The sequence below is a fragment of the Colobus angolensis genome, unplaced genomic scaffold (genome assembly GCF_000951035.1).
Source record: "Colobus angolensis palliatus isolate OR3802 unplaced genomic scaffold, Cang.pa_1.0 Scaffold6, whole genome shotgun sequence".
In the NCBI taxonomy this organism is placed as follows: Eukaryota; Metazoa; Chordata; class Mammalia; order Primates; family Cercopithecidae; genus Colobus; species Colobus angolensis.
Genome location: NW_012119598.1, coordinates 10462841 through 10483803, shown reverse-complemented (window position 1 = coordinate 10483803; position 20963 = coordinate 10462841). Strand labels below are relative to the sequence as shown.

At 36.4% G+C, this 20963-nt stretch overlaps 1 protein-coding gene across 1 annotated transcript in view; it reads left to right on the top strand.

Moving 5' to 3' along the window:
* Nucleotides 1-20963, top strand: part of OFCC1 (orofacial cleft 1 candidate 1) — a 513529-nt gene that overhangs the window by 385274 nt on the left and 107292 nt on the right. Inside the window, 2 exon segments of the mRNA XM_011962909.1 lie at nt 8531-8548; nt 8551-8661. Coding sequence (XP_011818299.1) covers nt 8531-8548; nt 8551-8661 — 129 coding nt within the window.

The window sequence follows — 20963 nt, the reverse complement described above, 5'->3', positions numbered from 1 at the left end:
TTAAGAGGAGACAAAATTAGAAATTTAGATTGCTACAATACTGCATTAGGGTCCTGAATATGATGCTAAGGAATTACCATTTATATGGTAAATATATGATGTCAGGCACAAAACAACCAAAAGTAGAACTTATAATAAAGCAAGTTTCTGGAGACTTTTTGTGCAGTGCCAGAAATAAAAGTAACTTTATGTGACCAGAGGAAAGAAGCAGGGCAAAGAAGTAAAAGTTAGATTTTACCATATGATTTATAATATTTTATATTAAATTCAGAATTTCATGATAAGGAAATACTGATACTTGTCTAAGTGTGTTCCTTTGACAGCCATTAATGAGTTTTTTTGTTAGGTATCATTGATGGGTCTTTATGATTTCTCCTTATCTTTGATTTTCACTCACTTTGATTATGATATACCTGGGTGGTATTTCCTTTGTATTTCTTCTGCTTAAGATTTTCTGAGCTTCTGGTTTTGTAGATTGATGTCTTTCATCAATTTTGGAAAATTCTCAGCCATTATCTCTTCAAATACTTTTTCCTGAACTATCATCTTTCTCTTCTCATTTTAGGATTCCAACTGTATGTGTGCTAGACTGCTTTTTACTGCCCCACAATTCTTTCATGCTCTAGTCTATTTTACTTTTTTATTCTTTTTGACTTTATGCCTCAGTTGGAATAATTTCTATTGATCTCTGTTAGAGTTCACATATCCTTTTTCTGCTGTGTCCATTTCTGCTGTTATGCCCATTTAATAATTTTATTATTTCAAATACTTTAGATTTCTATTCTAAACATTTTAAAAATTCTTTTCTGAGCTATTCAAAACTTTTTCAGTTATTTCTATCTTTTCCTCTAATTTTGGGTCCTATTTGTAATGACTTGTAGTCTTAGTTAGTTCCAACATCTGGCCATTTGTAGGTTGGTTTCATTGATTGGTTTTCTTTTGTTCATGCATCACATTTTCCTCCTTCCATGAATGTCTCACAGTTGTATATTAGATGCCAGATATTCTATATAAGCCAATTACAGAGACTGGAGTGGAAAATATTTCCACTCCACAAGGGCTGATCTCTCTGATCAAATTAGGAATTGAGCTTAGTTGGGATTGGGTTTGTAGCTTTAGTTAGTTTTAATTTACTACCAGTTTCCAAAGCTTTAAGCTGTAAAAGGTCCCTCCTTCCAGCTGGGCTTGCTTATCCATGCACCATGTAACTAACATTCTGCTCTGCTCTCCAGCGCTGTCCCAGGATTTCTGTGCCACTGGAAATCTCTTTTTGCTCCCTATCTAGACTCAATTGCCCACATGCTGCTGAGCACTTGTTAAAAGTCCCACGGTTGAGAATTGGTAAACAGTGAGAACTTGCTCTTTGTCTGAGGCTGATATGTTTTCAGTGTTCCGTAAGAGCCCATGATGGTTAAAAGTTCAGCCAGTTTCTCTTTCCGCTGAAAAGTAGTCTGCCCAGTGACTGGTCTGCTTCCTCACCTGTTTCCTGGGATTAAAGCTGCCTCTATCCTAGTTCATATAAGAAGGGTTGATCCCTCTGTGAGATTTAGTTTCCCCTAAATTTCTTTGTGTCCCCAGTTTCCCAATGGGTTAAAAATATAATTTTGTAATTTAACTGATTTTTTTCCCTTTTTATGATGGAAGTGTTGGTTACTTTTGATCATCTCCATCATAACCAGAAGCAGGACCTTGAAGGTTCTCTGATTTTGAAATCACTTAATATACTTATTTTCTGTAAAAATAATAATCATTACAAAAAATCCAAAAGTCCAGAAAAATGAACAATGTTTTGTGAATGGGCATTTTTATCATTTTTGCATCATTTACTCTAGTCCTCTCTGGATTGCTTTAATTTAAATGTATACCTAAAAGTAGTTTAAAAGTGTATCCTTTACATTTTTTTTTTTTTTTTTTTGAGACGAAGTCTCACTCTGTTGCCCAGGCTGGAGTGCAGTGGCCTGATCTCGGCTCACTGCAAGCTCCGCCTCCCGGGTTCACCCCATTCTCCGGCCTCAGCCTCCCAAGTAGCTGAGACTACAGGCGCCCGCCACCACACTGGGCTAATTTTTTCTATTTTTGGTAGAGATGGGATTTCACAGTGTTAGCCAGGATGGTCTTGATCTCTTGACCTCGCGATCTGCCTGCCTCGGCCTCCCAAAGTGCCGGGATTACAGGCGTGAGCCACCGCACCTGGCCTATCCTTTACATTTTTAAAGTGTAAGGAATTTTACTTTCTCTTCCAATCCTCCATTTAACAGTAAGCCTTCAAAATTTCCGTTTGCTTCTTGGATTCCATTTTTTCTCCACTCACCTTTCACATGTACCTTTTGCAATATGGAAGATCAAATGCATCACCCTTATGCCATGCAGTGGAATTCAACTCTGCAGCAGCTCTTCCTTCCGAAGGGGTACTCTTCTAACTTTTATTTTAGGTTTGGGGGTTCATGTGAAGATTTTTTACATAGGTAAACTCATGTCGTGGGGGTTTGTTGTACAGATTATTTCATCACTCGGGTATTCAGCCCAGTACTTGAAGGTGGAGAGTGGGAGGAGGGAGAGGAGAAGCATCACAGAGGTGTTCTTCATGGCATTCACTAAAGAAAGGGACTCTGAGGCTATTATGATTGCCACCTACCAGGACTCTCCTGACGGAGGGCATTGATAGTTGGGGGAGACCAACACATGTATTTTTCTTAACATATGGTATTTAACTACAAAGCTACTGAAAAATCATCATGGCAATGTCATATCATAGGATAGGTATGGAAGTATTCAGATTTGTGAAAAGGATCCTCTGCAAAGTACGCTGAAATTTAGTGACCTTTCTCGCCAAAGAGGAAACAAATGAATTACAAGCTACATACTGCAGGGCAGATTTCTCCTACAATATGCAGCAAAGGAAAGGCACCAAACGAATAACTACAACTGTTATCAGATAAAGTCATTTCCTTTATTTAATCATTTATGGTTTTCATTTTCCTTCGCAGTATCAGTGACTAGGATTGGTCTTGTTCACATGCTGAACTATTTTAGGGGCTGTCAGGGTAGCTGCATGTGACTCCCCCATCTTGTAGAACACGTTGAGGTGAAGTTTCCTCTGGAGGGGACACAGGACTGCATGGTGTTAATTATTGTGCTTGGTAGCCTTGAACTATTTCTCACATACTCAAAAAAATGATGCTGCGGTTTTATATGTTCACAGATGTATTTTAACCTTGACTATGCTATTTTTCTGAACTATTACTAAGTCATCTTAGAAGTGGTTGGGATGGTCCTAGAAGACATAAATTTTATAAAGGCACATTTCATATTTTCTGGGAATGTTTGTATTTACTAAGTGGATAATTACATCAACTTTGAGAAGAAGATATTTATAGCTTTGTTTTTTATTGAGAGAGAACTCCAATGCATGGAAACTTATATGTAAAAGAAGTGACTTCCTAAGACCGCAACAAAATTAATGATAGAATTGAGTCAGTACTGGACAAATTCTTAATTCATCTACTTTGAATGTATAGCTGAATACATAGGAGTTTGGTGTAACAGGGGCTCCAGTTTTCACTTCTAAATGCAGAGCTAAACACAGATGAAGTTATTGTCAATAGTATCAGTTCAACTTGGTTTTTAAATGATGGCCCAAAACAGGATTCTGACTCCATTTCTTCTCCTTCTCCCGATTCAACTTTTATTCTTGTATCACAAAGGTTACTCACAACCAACTAGCCAAATGAAAAGTACAGTTTGAATAAGGCTCTCTTTTGTCAGTGATTTGTGCCTAGTGTTTTTAGCTTTCCCATAGGCTGTTGTAAAAAAATGATAAATCTGGTATAAATAAAACCTGATCCTGTTAATGGTTTAATAGCAGTTGCCACAGGGTTATGGCATTTTTCAACAGATGCCTCTGTTTCATTTTATACCTAAACTAAGTCTTGGAATATTTATAAAAATCATATACAATATACCTACACACTTTTGGTTAAATATGTTATTTAAAAATAATCTAAGTCCCAATCTTTGTCTACTTGTAATTATCCACACAAAATTCTAAAAAGAAATCGAAGGCTATAACTCAGTTTTTTAAAAAGATTATTTATGTCTTACATTTCTCTAAATTTTGTTTTAAGGTCATGGAATAGGCTCCATCTCTACATCTGAGGACTTGATCAGTGGTTTGGTCATTCTGATTATTTCGCCCATCTTTACATAAAGTTCTGTTTATTTAGCACTGACAACTCACTTATACAGCATGTGCATTATAGTGTCAACTGAAATAAACAGAAAAATCACAAAATTAAATAGGACTCTATTCTTCCAGAGGTGGACTTTGGAATAATAATTCAAGTTATTATTATGGGTAGGATAATTTGCGATAATTTATTTAATAACTTTTTAAAAAGCATTTGTTCTGTGTGATGCAGTTGTGCTAGGTAAGTGAATGATACAAAAATGAATGGCAGGCATTCAAAACAATGACTCTTATGGAAGATAGAAATAGTTATACAGTAGAGGTGCCAGCTCGATCAAAGAGGAATGAAATGAAAACACAGACTACTATGTGAGTTAACATGTTGCAAACTTGATTTCTAAAACCCATAAAGTTTAGATTCTTTAACTGACAGGGTCAAATTTGTGTAGATCACATTTTCATGGTTGCTCAATTACCTGGGGCTAGAAGGACTGTGAATGTAAGGACATCCAAGGGTGAGTTTTCAAGGGCCAACCACAGGAGTATAGACCAACGTTTTACTTAATTCTAAATTGTGTATAGTCATCACTGAATATAACGTGTTTCTAAAACCACAAGCGTCTCTATCTTTTCTTAATATTTTTCATAGGTGCTCCCTCAAAAGAAAAATGTGAGCCCTGGCATGGCTTTCTTGTTTGAACTCTTCCTCCTTCGTGGAACATATGCTTGCCTGGACCGGGCTGTGGGCTGGGCAGTGTTCCCTTTGTGTGATAACAACTTTAATATAGTGGAGGGAAAATTTAAGTGTCCCCTTCTCTGAGGACATTATGACCAGAAACTCAGCAACTTTAGGAAGATTGAAGATTTGATTTGCCTGGACTTGGACCATTGGCTGTGCAATCTCTATTTTCAGGTTTGCAATATGATTTTTTAAGTGGCAAGGAATTAAAATGTTTTCTAAAGCTGCTTCTTTCTAGCCTTCAGCTTCCTTTCATGCCATTGGAAAATTTAACAAGTAAAGTGGCATAGAATGGTAAAAGTTATTACATCTTAATGCTGATTTCTGATAATACAGATTAAATCGATATTTGGAAACAAGGAATAAAATTATAGAATTAGTGGGAACTTGAAAGATCATTTAATAAAATTTTCTATGTTGTGAATGGGCCAGAGCTGCCACTCAAGTCTCAGTTCACAATCTGTCACTGCTGGGGTAGAGTGTGCAGCTTCATCTCATCAACATGGGGGTGGAGCTCTGGTAAGTTTCCTTGTCATGGTGGATCACTTGATGTCAGGAGTTCAAGACCAGCCTGGCCAACATGGTGAAACCCCGTCTCTACTAAAAAACTACAAAAACTAGCCAGGCTTGGTGGCACGCACCTGTAATCTCACCTACTTGAAAGGCCGAGGCAGGAGAATCACTTGAACCCAGGACGCGGAGGTTGCAGTGAGCTGAGATCTTGCCACTGCACTCTAGTCTGGACAACAGAGCAAGACCCTATCTCAAAAAAAAAAAAAATAAGTGTTTACTGAGCTTCTATTGTGCATTGGGCATTGCCTGCTCTAGGGATGCAAAAAGGATAAGCATTCCAGCGCATTCGTAGTGTGTTCTTTGTACCCAAATTTATTCTTCCTGATTATGATGTTTTTCCCCAGGTTGTTCGTGTCATATAATGCCATAAATTGTTCTTCTTCACCTTCATGTTTGAAGTTTTATTTATATTTATGTAATGTATCTGTCTGTCTGTCTGTCTACCTATCTACTTACCTAACTGATAGAACTATTCAATTGGGTGTTCCCAGGAAGCACATGTAATTTCGTCCTTAAAATCAGCAATGGTCTTCCTGTTTCCTATTTACTTTGAGTAGAATTAGCTGGCATTTTTTCTTCTTATCTAATTCCATTATAATGTTTTGCTGAAATATCGTGCTGGGGCAGTGTAGGTATGCTATTAATAAAATAATGTTTATATGAATATGTACCTGTCTATACATTTTGGAAATAGTGCCATCCTAAGATAAATCTGATTGCACACTAGAATTCTGTGGGAAGTTTTAGAAATACTTTTGCCTGGGTTCTAGTCACAGATATTTTAATTTAGTTGTTTTGTGGTGGGGTGTCAGGCATCAGAACTTTTTAAAACCTTCAAAGAATCAGAAATGCTGATATAAATAAGCTTGAAAAGGAAGACTATTATAAATGAATGTAAAAAAAACTTCAAAATTTATCTAAAGGTTGAAGATAACTATAGAAAATCCATAAGAAAATATTTTAAAAATTGGTGACCTGAATGCCGTACCAAGAGTCAAAATAAATATAGCCATAAGAAAGTAAAGTTTGGGCTGGGTGTGGTGGCTTATGCCTGTAATCTCAGCACTTTGGGAGGCCGAGGCGGGTGGATCACCTGAGGTCAGAAGTTTGAGACCAGCCTGGCCAACATGGTTAAATTTTGTCTCTACTAAAAATACAAAAATTAGCTGGGCAAGGTGTCAGGTGCCTATAATTCTAGCTACTCAGGAGGCTGAGGCAGGAGAATCGCTTGAACCTCGGAGGTGGAGGTTGCAGTGAACCAAGATTGTGCCATTGCACTCCAGCTTGGGCAACAAGAGCGAAACTCTGGCTCAAAATAAATAAATAAATAAATAAATAAATAAATAAATAAATAGAGTAAATTTTGGTCTAACTAATGTGGAAGACATCTATAATTATTAACTGACTTTTTCACTAACTGTTTCCTAAAATTCAATGTTCTATAAATTATGGGATGGAAAGTCAGAATCAGCTTTGTTTTATAAAAGACAATTTATGTAGTGCTGTTATTCATCATAAAGACAGTATATATTTGAGGATAAATTTGAAGTAGTGTTTAATATTTGCAAGGTCAAGAAAAGTGGGTATATTTTAGCAGCATTAGAATAATTTGATTTGACCAAAATCTACTTGAATTTGAACATATTACTAAAATTTGCCTCTTTTTTTGTGACTTTCTATTAAAAATACTCTGTAGAGAAAAATAAGGAATACTATAATTTATTTGCAGAGTTCAGCTGGCATTATCCATTAGAAATGGATGTAATTGTCCACTAACATTCTTATTTGATAGACAATAAAAATAATTTTCTCCTTCTGAACATTTCATGGGGAAGCGAGTCTTATTAATGAGAATAGCAACATGCAAGATGCGTGATTTTCTGATTGTAGGCAGAATAAGTAGGCATGTAGATCCTTCTCTCTCATGAGGACAAAAACAAAAAGCTTCTTTTCTGGAAACCTCAGTTTCCTCTTATGTGAAATTCTAAAGTTGTGGATTTTTCCAATATAAGTTTTCTCAAATGCAAACATTTTTGAACAAGTTAACGCTGTATTTACTCAGAAAAGAATAAGTTGGAATTGGGAAGAGAAAAGGAAAGTAATGCAGATGATGGAACAGCAAAGTGTTTTTTTGCAATGCCCTGTTAGAAGATAAAAAGGAAACAAGTCAATCCAGGTGAATCCTGAACATTTCTCTCCTGGGTCAGTCAGTGTGGAGAAACTGCTACTGTCAACGAGGGGCTGGCAGAGCCAGGGCAAGTGGTTTAGCCATGAACTCATGTGTTCTCTCACGGTGTCATTAGGGATAGTACTCAGACTAATAACCCTGAGCATCCCAGAGGAGGCTGGCCAACAGCTCTGAGGCTCCCCACAGCATGTGTGTAAGGATGCAACAGTGAAAACGATGTCAGAAAGATAGCCTGTCACTCTTTCCCAGGAAGCTTTGTCTATCAATTCCTCACTTTCCTGAATATTTCCCTTCTTGTGTCATTACTGTCTCCAAGCACTTTTACTATTAAAATTTTAAACATAGAGTAAAACTGAAAAAATTGTATAATGAGCACTCATTCACTGCTAGATTCTACAATCTCGTCATTTCTTGTTGGACTTAAAATATTATTTCTTGGAGATGGTAAACAGTGAATGAATATTTGCTAATTTTCTCCTAGTATGAATGTTAGATAGTGTTATTTGGAAGAAGAAATTTTAAAAATTATAAATTGAAATAAAGGAGAAACTAATATATAGAGAGCAAATGGCACTATCTGAAGCACTTGTGTAAATTTGTTAATGCAAAAAACCTGCATTCTTCGTAATGCAACCAAACAAAAGCGTATAATGTATGGAAAACGGAATTTATTATTGATATTTTAGCTTTTTCAAATTGTCTCTTTTTTAGAGATGAAAAGCATGTAATAGTTTCAACAATTTAGATAACAGATTGATCTCTTAATAGGTCATTAAACTTCCTTTGCATCTTGATGGTCAAAAAAATCATGAAAGCCATACTCGACTTTCCCCTGAATTTCCAGTGTGTCTAATGGCTAAAGGAGAGAATCAGGAGTGGATAATACAGCTGGCCTTTCAGAGAAAGAAATAGAGAAGAACGCTTGTGCCTCAATGGATGAGGAAGGAGCTAAATCCACAGTACACTCTTCTCAGGGTTGGTTGACTTTTTTTTCCCCAGCATTCTATTGCTAGTATTTCACGTCATATTGTATAAATTATATTATGAATGTAAGAAACTATAATTCTTTTTAAATATGTTTGAATATTAGTTTTTATATCACATTGTCTATTACATATGTAAATGTAAAACAGCATCATTGAAACAAGTCTTTCTCCATGTCCTTATTGCTTTGCAAGTTTTTTTGTTGTTCTTGTTAAGGGGGCATAATTTGACTTCTGTTGGTTCTTATTTTTAGATTTCAATTTTTCTTGCATGCTTTCAAGACTGGTAACCAAAAACTGGCTATGAAAGATAAAATATTTTCAGAAAAATAGTTGTCAATTAATATAGTTTATTTTATTGGCCTTTGTTTTCAAAGACTGGTTTCGTCAGGGCAGTAAATAAGCAAATAAAGTTTTTTGAAATAGTCAATCTACAAAAATTCCAACTTACAGAATATATGTGCTATTAGAGATTATTCTCCTTCTTATAAAAAGATTGTTGCATTTACCAGAATATTCACAAGCTTCTTTAACAGGGTGTATCCTCTAGCAGTAAACATTCGTGTCAGTTAAAATAGCAGTTGATGGATTGGTATTAATTATAATAACGACAGCATGTAATAGCACTATCAGCATTGTACTAATGCTACAAGTATTACCAGTGATAAGAAGCCTTGTAATAAGTAATTTATTTTTATTTTTGAAATTATTAAATATTTTAAACATCTCATACAGAAAATAACATAGCAAACACCAGTACCCAGTAGCCAGCTTTGCTGATTTTTACCATTTTGCCATATTACTTCCCATTTTTTCTATGAAAAAATAACATTTATCAGTGATTAATGCTCTCTGTGAACTGCTTCCTAATTCCATTCGCAGCCTTCTCAGATTTGTTATTGGTCATTTCCATGTATATTTTGAAACATTTTCTACATATATATGGAATCACTAACAGTGTATATCTTTTCTATGTTTTTAAGCTTTGCATAAATATATCATACTTCACATCTGCTTCTGCAACTTTTATTTTCTGTCAACATTGTCTCTGATATTTATCTAACTATATCTGTCTATCTATTTCTAATTTACTAATTTTGTTGTATTGACTTCCTTTGCAGGATTATAACAAAATTTATTTATTTATTTTATTGTAGTTGTTTCTAGTTATACTCTGTTGCAAACAAACCCACAATGACCAGTCTTGAACATGCTTTGCTTGGGCACATTGGTGGAAATTTCACTAGAGACTATATAACCCCAAAAGGAATGGCTGAATCACATGCACACACTTTCTAAATGTATAGACTAGTGACACTGCCACCCCTAGTGTCTCAATTTACCCTCCTTACAGTTGTGTAAGAGAGTTGTTTTTGCCCACATTCTATCAACCCTTGTTGCTGTCAGATTAGTTTTGCCAATTCAATTGCCATGAAATAATATCTCTTTATTTTAACTAGGATTTTTCTGGATACAAGTATATTAAAGCATTTTTGAAACTATGTATATTTCTGTTGACCATTTGGGTATTATCTTGTGGGAACTGCCTGTTTCTATACTTTGTCCACTTTTTTTTTGGGCCATGTTTTGCCTCATCGACCTGTAAGAGTTCTGGGGCTTTGTTGCTGTTGTTGTTTTTAGGAGGGTGGTAGGGGACATTTATTTTCTAGTTCAACTTTTGATTGTTACTTATTATGCCATCTTTCTATGTTTAATTCATTAAAAACTGATTGGGTTAACTTGGTCATGGTACATTATCTTTTTAATTTTTAAATTTATTTCCTTTTGTTAAGGTTTTATTGAGCAGGTGATATATTCACATTGTTCAAAAGAAAACCTGCGTTCCCCTGCTACTCCCCAGCAACCTAGTTCTTCTCCCTGAAGGAAACCGATATACTACTCAACAGATAATTTTATGTATCTATAAGAAAATACACAAAACTACTACTATAATTTTGAAATATAAGTAACTCTATCATTGTATTATATATTTTTCTTGTCAGTCCTAATGTTGATTATTAATATTAGCCATTGTTGTTTTTCCTTATTAGTCTTGCTTTTAATCTTTTCATTTATTTTTTTTCAGTATACAACTGACATTTACCTTCATTCAGGTTCTCCACTGATTGTTTATTTTCTATGTATTTATCCTCTTAACATTTTTATGTATCTTAACTTTTTATTTATCCACACATTGTGTACATCAGAGAAAATCTACACATTGTAGATCAGAGAAAATTATGAATGGATCTGTCCATTGCTTCCTGTAATTTTGTCAGATAATGCTTTATACATTTTAAATCTGCTAAGCGCATACAAGTTTATAATTGTTATAGTTTGTAGGATGTTATAATTCTTTTCTACTTCTGTTTGTCTATTAATACTTTTGAATTTATGTTCTATTTCATCTGATATGAATACTACCCACCTGAATTGTTAATTTTTAGTATTTTCATGGCACACATTATTATGCTACCCCTTATTTTTAAATTGTAACATTTTTCTGTAGTACAGTTTGGGCATGTATCAGTTAGTAGCATAAATCTGGATTTTATTTTCAAGACAAATTAAGGGGTACAAAAATACAATTTTAGATAGAAGGAATAAACATTAGTATTTGAGAATACAGTAGGAAAATTATAGTTAACAATAATTTATTGTATGTTCCAAAATAACTAGAATATCAGATCTGTAATATTCATAACACAGAGAAAAGATAAATGGTTGAGTTGATGGATATCCTTAATACCCCAATTTGATCATTAGCCATTGCAGAGAGGTATCAAAATACACGTTACTTCCAAAATATGTAAAACTCACATATACTAATTAAAAATAGAAGAAAAGGCAAGTAAATAACGTGTGCCATTTAAATAGGTAAGTTTAAAGTTCTGGAAACTACTCTTATTATTGTTATATTTGTACTTGTTGATGGCATCTAATTTTCACTTTAAATTTACCATCCTATTTCTTTGCTTTAAAAAAATTAATTTGTTTATGCCCTTCTGTCTGTATAATCTACAGATTTTATCCATTATTTTAGATGTTATCCTTAATTTCTCACTTACATATTTAACTATAAAACATCTTTAAAATTCTAAGCTCATTCCATATTTCCATTCTTTTCCTGGATGTGGCAAGGACTTTTAGCATGCCTTGCCCATTGAAAACACCTCCTCATCCAATTGCTATTGTTGGCTATGGTTTCAGTTTCACTTTTTTGTTAAACACAACAGTTAGTATTTTTTACTCTTAATAGAAAATTAATTTAATGACATATTGATGCTTCATTATATTTTTAAGATAGCATGTCTTCACTCTGGCTCCATTTTTCTTCTTGCTGAAATAAGTCTTTAGTAATTTGTTTAGAGTTTGGATCTCTCTTAGTCATTGTATATCCGAAAGAGTCTATTATTTTCCCTCACTTTTGGTAGATCATTTAGCCGTCTATAAGATTCTAGGGTAGTAATACCTTTTCTTTACCATTTTTCCACTGCCTTTTTATGTGTCTTGTGGCTCATCAGAAATCAGTGTTAAGTGGGTAGCCCTTATAAAGGGGAGTGATGTATTTCCATTTCAATTTTAGATAGATCACTGAGAAATTTTAGAAGGATTTATTTGAGCAGAGCATGTCTAAAACCAGAACAGGTCGGAAAAGCTTACAGTAGTCCAAGCAAAAGATGAGGGCCTCAATTAGGGCAGAGATAATAAAGTTAGAGAAGAGAATGAACATTCATAAAGTGTTAAAGAAGGGCAATAGAATGGCCATAAACATGATGTTGTTGATTGATTGAATATGGATGGTGGAGGATAACAAAAGTTGATTCCTAAACTTTGAACACAATAGATATGGATATCAACCAGCAGATAATAGGAACTATAGGAAGAGGAATAAGAGTAGAGGAAAACGAGGAGCTTGATTTTGGATCTGCAGAGTTTGATATTTCTATATTATATCCAAATAAAAATGTTGAAGGGGGCTGGGTGTGGTGACTCACGCCTGTAATTCCAGCACTTTGGGAGGCCAAGGTGGGTGAATCACTTGAGCTCAGGAGTTTGAGACCAGTCTGGGCAGCATGATGAAACCCTATGTCTACTAAAAATGCAAAAAATTAGCCGGGTGTGGTGGTGGGTGACTGTAATCCCAGATATGCAGGAGGCTGAGGCACGAAAATAGCTGGAATCCGGGACGTGGAGGTTGCAGTGAGCTGAGATTGCGCCACTGCACTGCAGCCTGGGTGACAGAGTGAGATCCATTTCAAAAAACAAAAAGAAATGTTCAAGAGATCATTGGGAAATGGACGTGAAGCTCAGGAGGGAGATGGAGAATGGGGAGGGAGTATATGTTCATTAGGGCCACATGAACGCAGAGACTGTAGCTGAAACTGCTAAGTGGTTGAGTTTAACCAGAAAGAATGTGTAGAGGGATAGGCGTGTTGAGTTGAGAACACAGATCAGGGAAATGGCAATATTTCAGGAGAAGAATAACAGATCCCTACCATGGAGCCATAATGGCCAGACCCAATGCCTACATGATTCAACCTCCCAGGTTTTCCTGTCTTCTGCTTATCAGCTTCATAGAGGGCGATAAATACTTCTCAAGTTGTTACTGGGGTTCTCCAAGTCCCTTAGAGATTATGCCTTCTTGGACCAAGCACAACTCTCTGCCAGGCTCAAGTATTAGTAACTCCTGCTTTCCTAAGGGCAGGTCTACTATGAGGCCTGGGCTTCTGTATACACACCTGACCTGCTTTCTTGGGAGTAAGCCAATATCATATCACAATTGAAATACCACCACCTCCACCTCCAGACAACTAAATATCAGTTTATAGAGTGATGCCTACCTGGAAATATGTTGAAATTTTATACACAGAATACATATATATCAAATTATGTCACTGGCTTTAAACACATATTTCTAAAGATAAATTAGAAATCAGATATATGCTGAAGCTATGTTACAAGCATCACAGGTATAAAGCAACTTAACCAAAGTGTATTGTTTCTCTCATGTTAGAACTAGGATTTGCAGCCAGAGAAGATAAGAAATGACTGACAACATGGTCTGGTTTTGGTGGGTAAAGTGTGGAGCTAGCGATCCTCAAAATCACAACTTGCAGCTGGCTTTAACCATTTATTTTTTATTTATTTTTTATTTTTTTGAGACAGAGTTTCACTCTTGTTGCCTAGGCTGGAGTACAATGGCGCAATCTCGGCTCACTGCAACCTCCAGCTCCTGGGTTCAAGCGACTCTCCTGCCTCAGCCTCCGGAGTAGCTGGAATTACAGGTGCACACCACCATACCCAGCTAATTTTGTATTTTTAGTAGAGATGAAGTTACTCCATGTTGGTCAGGCTGGTCTTGAACCCCTGACCTCAGGTGATCCACCCACCTCGGCCTCACAAATTGCTGGGATTACAGGCGTGAGTCACTGCTCTCAGCCTTAAGTATTTTTCATTGTGAGATTTAATAGGCTCAATGCTTTAATTTTTAAATTTTAAATACCACTATCCAAGGTGGGTATCAATGAGTGTGTCGGTGTACTTAGTGTGGATAAAAGGAAGGTAAGAGGTGGGGCATAAAATAAGCCTAAGGCTCTGGCAGTCTGAAAAAGAGCAGAGAGTGTCATGAAAGGGGCCCCTTGGGAGGCCGAGGTGGGCAGATCATTTGGGCCCAGGAGTTCAAGACCAGCCTGGGCAACATGGCAAAACCCCATTTCTACAAAAAATACAAAAATTTGCTAGGTTTGGTGGCACATGCCTGTAGTTCCAGCTACTTGTGGAGATCGCCTGAACCCAGGAAGTCGAGGCTGCATTGAGCTGAGATCACACCACTGCACTCCAGCCTGGGTGACAAAGTGAGACCCTGTCTCATAAAAAGGGAAGATGGGTTCCCAAAGCACAGACCAGCCAGTGTCAGATTTAGCCTCATTCCGAATTCCTTTGTGGGGCAGTTACGTGGAGTATGTTCATGGACACTGGGTAATTCTCATTTAGTTGTCTCTGCAGGAGAATCACTTTTACACCATTCCTGTATGTGGAATTAGATTAGTCAGGCCTTCCAACCTGAGGGCCTGCTATGCCCTTGTTCTGTGAAAACAAATTACTTGAACATTAGCGTCTCATCTGTGCAACCTGGGAATCTGAGACACAGAAAGGGAAGGAACGGACGAAGCCCTTGCTGATGGTTGAAGATCATCTTCCTAAGATAAAATTGATAATTCACAAAATACAAAAGGAATGAGTATGATTTCGTTAGATAAAACCCTAGAAAACCATTGATTTTTTTTTGCTCAAATATCAAGTTCAAAAGTCAACTGGAAAGCCGCCACATGAGACACTGTAAAATACATGTATTTGCAAAGTAGGTTTCTTTTTTTTTCTTTTTCTTTCCCAGTGTTTTTTGCATTAAATATGGAGCTAAATATTCTTACTTCAGAATTTTTAACTTTTGGGAAAGTGAGTTTGACTTAACAAATAAACTGTCAGTGTTATTGATGTTTTAACCTAGTGTTAGAATAAAACAGAAGACAACAGCCAATTCCTCTTGGACCATTTTTACTTTCTAGTTTTTCCTTGGAGTAATGAGGGCTGTATTTTCCACACCTACTGCACTGAGCTATAAACTTGACTTTTAGAATGCTGTTCCCAGTTCCCCTAAAAGGAGGACAGGTAGCACTCCAGAAAGCATGAACACCCGCGTGTTCAATCTGAGAATACTGTATATCACGAGAGGAAAAATGTTTTCTGCTTTAGGAAAATGCTTTAGAAAAAAAAAGATCATTCATTTGCTCTGCTCTGAGCATGGAGACTTATTCAAGTCTCACATTCAAAGACTGCAGAGGCACCTTCTGCTATTATTCTAAACAAATTTACAGAAAAACAGAACACAAAAAGCTCTTCAAATACAAGTCTTTACTATTGCTTATATTTATTTATTTTTCTTGGAAGCATATTATTAGCCGTTAATATCCCCCATGGGTTTGTTTTCCAATATATCAGGGCTGTGATACAGTATGCTGTTTCTGCCACTGATATGTTGCTAAGAGATTTAATAATGGGTAAACAAACACAACATGTGGTAATTCATTTCAAATTAAAAGTTTATTAAACTCTGGCTTGATGACTTTCTGGCTATTTACAATTAAAGGAGCAAAGCTTAGGGAAGGGGTGACCACGTGGTGTGTTTATGGCTGCAACGTTTCTATATGAAAAATGTGTTTATGATCTTTCACAAGCTGTCCACATTGATAGGCTCCATATGTAATCTGTTGAGTCAGCTACTGTCCTAGAATCATGAAAAAATATCTTTAATGCTCATTTGCAGGCACACATGTGTGTGCACACACATGCACACCCATGTGCACTCACATACACATACTACAGGATTCCAGACTTAGTCCTGTGGTTGATGTTTTAAGTGGTGGTCAACCTTGCAAATAGGTGGATATCAGAGGCCTGAAAATATTTATGAAAGGCCAGAAGAAGAGACTCATGATATAACTTTTGGATTATCGCCGTTTTTAGGCTGTTTTACTTTTTAGGAGTCAGTCTAGGCAAACATTTCACACACCTGATAATTTTGTTTTGAATATGCCTATATTCAATGGCAGTATCTCTGGCAGTATCTATATCTGTTTTGTGATGCCGAATTCAATTCAGAATTTTGTTGTGCAACCACAAGAACAAATCAAGCTGCCAAATGCTATAGAATTAAAAATCAAAGCAACACCCAGCCCTTGGCCTTCAAGGGCTTACTTGAGCCCAAGCCTGCTCCACCGTGAGATATGCATGTGTCCACATATCCAAGAGATGACGAGAAGGCCCACCAGCACTCCATATACATAAGGGGCCCACAAGCCTTCTCAGAGAGAATTCAGACTTGGAGAAGAATTGAAGCAGATGCAATTGGCTAGCAACTCAGTTGCTAGGTGAGAGGGGCGATTGTGGGAAACGTAGAATGTCTTGGAATCACATTTGTTCTTTAGCCCAGTCATCTCACAGTGGAATTCCCAGGGAGAGGGAGGAGTGGTTGGAAACACTCCCCAAACTGCTAAAAAGAGAACCATTTCATTGAAATTCTGTCAGACACAGAACAGTATGTTATAGTATATACTCTCCTCTGAGACAATTAGGCATGCTATATACAGATACAGTGGTCTTCCCTTACCCAATTTCAATTTCTGAGGTTTCAGTTACCTGTGGTCAATTATGGTCCAAAAATAGTACAGTACAATAAGATATTTTGAGAAAGAGAGAGACCACATTCACATAACTTTTATTACAGCATACTGATACATTTGTTGTATTTTATTATTAGTTATGGTTGTTAATTTCTTGCTGTGACTAATTTATAAATTAAACTTTATCATGGATATGTATGGATAGGAAAAAGTACAGTATATATGGAGTTTGATACTATGTGCAGTTTCAGATGCCCACTAGGGATCCTGGAACTTACCCATCATGAATAAGAGGGAACGGCTCTGTGTTCTACGTGCAGCAATGTTGTAATTCAGGGTGTTATGGAGCCACTGCGAGAAAGTATATGTGGATGGAAATTAGTGGTTCATGGGCTCATGTGAGCATGCAGGTGGACTCCTGGAAATAAATGAGTGAGATTTTGAAGTCAATTGAAATTGATCCGAACTTTTAATACAACCTCGTTTTTAATCCTGTACTGATGTGATCTGGGGACATATGTGTTAGTTTCACAATCTTGTCCTGGGGCTAGAAGGATAGTTTAGAGTTCAAAAGGCAAGCATAGTCGGGAATTATCTGGGGATAAAAGGAAAACCACCAACTAAGTTAAGAAGTCACATAGTATAAGTTGTATTTGAGGAACTATAAGGAACCATTGGGCTCTGGTATACAAACTGGGATAGATTTGGGCAAGGATCATTTTAGGGCAAGCAATCCAGTAAGAAGGACATGACATTAGCTTACAGAAGAGACGGTAAGGATCTGAGGCAGAGCACTGCTGTGGGATGCACTCAAGAGACATGATAAAATTGCATTAACAGGAATTGGAAAGTGAAGAGTTGTGTCATAAGCAAAGATATGAAGCTCGTAGGCAAGACTATTTGTATCCCTGGTTTCCAGGAAACTAGCGTTGCCCTTTTTGGAGATAAGAAACCCAAAGGAACAGGTATCAGATTAAAGTTAACCAGTTACTTTTGGACAAACTGAATTTAAGGTGTTAGGGGAAATTAAAAAGACAATGACTTGCTTGGAGTTGAAAAGATGAATTTAAAGCTCGGAAGTAACGTATGGATGTCATCCTGATATGCAGGCTAAAGCCACAGGAATGAATGAGTTTACCAAGGAAGAAAAGAGTAGACCTAAGAGTAGGACATTCTTAATTGAAGGGACAGGTAAAAGAAAAGACGTAGGAAATTGCAGAAGAACAATCTGAAAAAGCAGATGTAGGAAGTCAGACTTTGTGGAGACCAGGGAGCTTTAAGTCTCAAGAAGGGAGTGGTCACATCAGTAAGATAAACTGTTGCAGCACTAATCAGACCTGATGCGCATAGGAATCACCCAGAGATCTTGCTAAAGGGAAAATTCAAAGTCATCAAGTTTGAGGTGGGCATTAATTCTGTAGGTCCCATGTGATGCATATGACACTGGTCTGTGAACCTCACTTTGCTTTAGATTACCAGGATAAAAATGAAAAGACAGTTGGCCTAGAGCTGCTTCCAAAGGCACCAGCTCTATCTGTTGCCACTTCCACTTACTGGTTTAAATCTTAAAAAATTCTTCATAGAGAGATTACAATTGCAGGAAAGTAGTCTTTGTTTTGCTTATTTATGTATCCCAGGGTCTACAAGACACATAAATCTGTGATGTCCCAAATCATAGCTTCTCAGCAAACATTTGCAGAATGAATGAATGAATATTGCTCTGAGTACCAACTAGGATCAGAACTCTTTTCTATGGAAAGCAGTCAAGTAGGCAGTTTATTTACTGTGTTTTAAAATTAAAATACAGTAAAATGGACTTTTTCAAAGAGTATACAATTCTATGTAGAAATTACAGATTTGCGAAATCACTACCACAATAAGAATAAAGAAACACTTCATTGCCACCCCCCAACTCTTCAAAAAAACTCCTGTGTGCTGTGTTTTACAGGCACCTCCTTCCCTCCATCCATCCTAATCCCTGGCACTCACTGATCTGTTTGTCATCACCGTAGTTTTGTCTTTTCAAAATTGGCATACTTTTCATTAGTTTTGACTTTTTAAATTGTCATACAGTGTGCAACCTGTATGCATACTGGTTGAGACTGGTTTCTTTCACTCAACATAGCACCACTGAGAGTCATACAAGTAGTTGTGCCTATCAACAGCTCTTTCCCAGTCATTGTTGAGTGGATGTACTGCAGTTTATCTCTTCCCTAACTCAAGGACATTTACATTGTTTCAATTTTTGGTAATTATGAAGAGTTGCTATACATGAGCATAGGCAAGTTTTTGTGTGAATATAGTATTTACTTCTTCAGAATACATACCTATGAGTGCGATTGCTAGATTGTATTGTATGTGTATATTTAACTTTTTAGAAACTGCCTGTTTTACAAAGTGACTGTATCATTTTCATTTCCACCAGTAACATGGGAATTTCAGTTGCCCTGCATCCTTATCAACACTTAGTATTGTCTTTTAAAAGTCCCTCTAATTTGTGTGTAGTGGCATCTCATGATTTCAATTTAGATTTTCTTAATGACTAATGTACTTATTTACCATATCCTCTTTAGTAAAGTATCGGTTCAAGTCTTTTGCCCATTCTTTTAATTGAATGGTTTATTTATTTGTTTTTCACTGTTGAATTTTGAGAGTTCTTATCCCTTTTGGATACAGATACTTTTTTGCAAATGCTTTCTGTCTGAAGTTTATCTGTTTATTTTCTTAATATTTTCTTCCACATAGCAAATGTTTTGAATTTTGATGAAGTTCATTCAATTTGTAATTTTTTAAATGGATTGTACTTTTGAGGTCATGTCTTTGAACCCTTTATCTACACTCCAGTTCACAAGATTTTCTCTTACATTTTATTTGGAAAGTTCTGTAGTTTTGCACTCTACATTTAATCCAACGATCCATTTGGAGTTAGTTTTTGAGTAAAGGGTGAAGTTAAGGTTGAAGGTTTTTTATTTGTTTTCACATATGAATGTCCAATTGTTCCAACAACATTTGTTGAAAACACTCTTTATCTATCGTTGAATTGCCTTTGCAGTTTTGTCAAAAATCAATTGGCCATGTACCAGTGGTTCAATTTCGGTGACTTATTTGGTGACCTGGTGAGAGGGCTCTGCCTAATATATACTGTTAGAGATATGATAGACATAAGCCAGTTTATCTGTAAGCCGTAAGGCAGAGGAAGAATGAAAAGATGACAAATTAATTATAGCTACAGTGGGAGCCATAGAGGCAGAGATGGAAGCAGCCGAAGTCCCTCCATACTGAAGCTCCGGAACAGGAAGCCATGGACAAACTGGACAGCAGAGCTTAGTTGGTATGCTCAGACAGTAAGAGACCTATTGTGTGACTTTGAATCGTTCTGTATCTGTGGTCAATTTTAGCCAAGTCTCAATATCATGTTCCCTGAAGGGCTGAGGTCACCATTCCCACATGTGTAAGATAAGGGAAGCAAGTTGCTCTCAGGCACGATTAATGATCCCAAACCAGAGACACGTATTTTCAGTTAATAATTTGCCAGTCAATTGTTTCCCTGTTTCTAAGGACGAATCACTAATCTGGCATTTGAAAACAGCACATACAACTTTGCTTTTGACAGCTGGAGCTGAGTTTGTGGAGAAACTGTCTCAAATAATTTTCTATCATGTGTATCTCTAATTATTTTCAGATAGCTCTTAAGGAATGAGTACTTCTATAAAATATATCCAAGCTTTTAAGAATGTGAAATTACCATTTCAGAATCACCATTTGATGAAGTGTTGAGGCAATTTTTAGACTTTAACTATGGCATTTTTTCTCTTGAATGTCTTGGTTTTCAAGTAGCATAGGTGGATCTAAGTCCTTTATCTCAGTGTAAAATTGAGCCTCAGGGAACCACAGTATGTTTCAAAGTGATTAATCTGCATAAAAAGCTAATTACCTGCAATTTTTAAATGCCTTTATTTAAGATATGGAAATGCATCAAAATATTTTAATTGACAGAAATGCTCAAAATATTTTAAAGCAATTTTAATCTTTTTTAAAGCTTCCATTGCTCAAGGTAAATCCTTCCTTCTTTCTTTCCTTCCTTCCTTCCTTCCTTCCTTCCTTCCTTCCT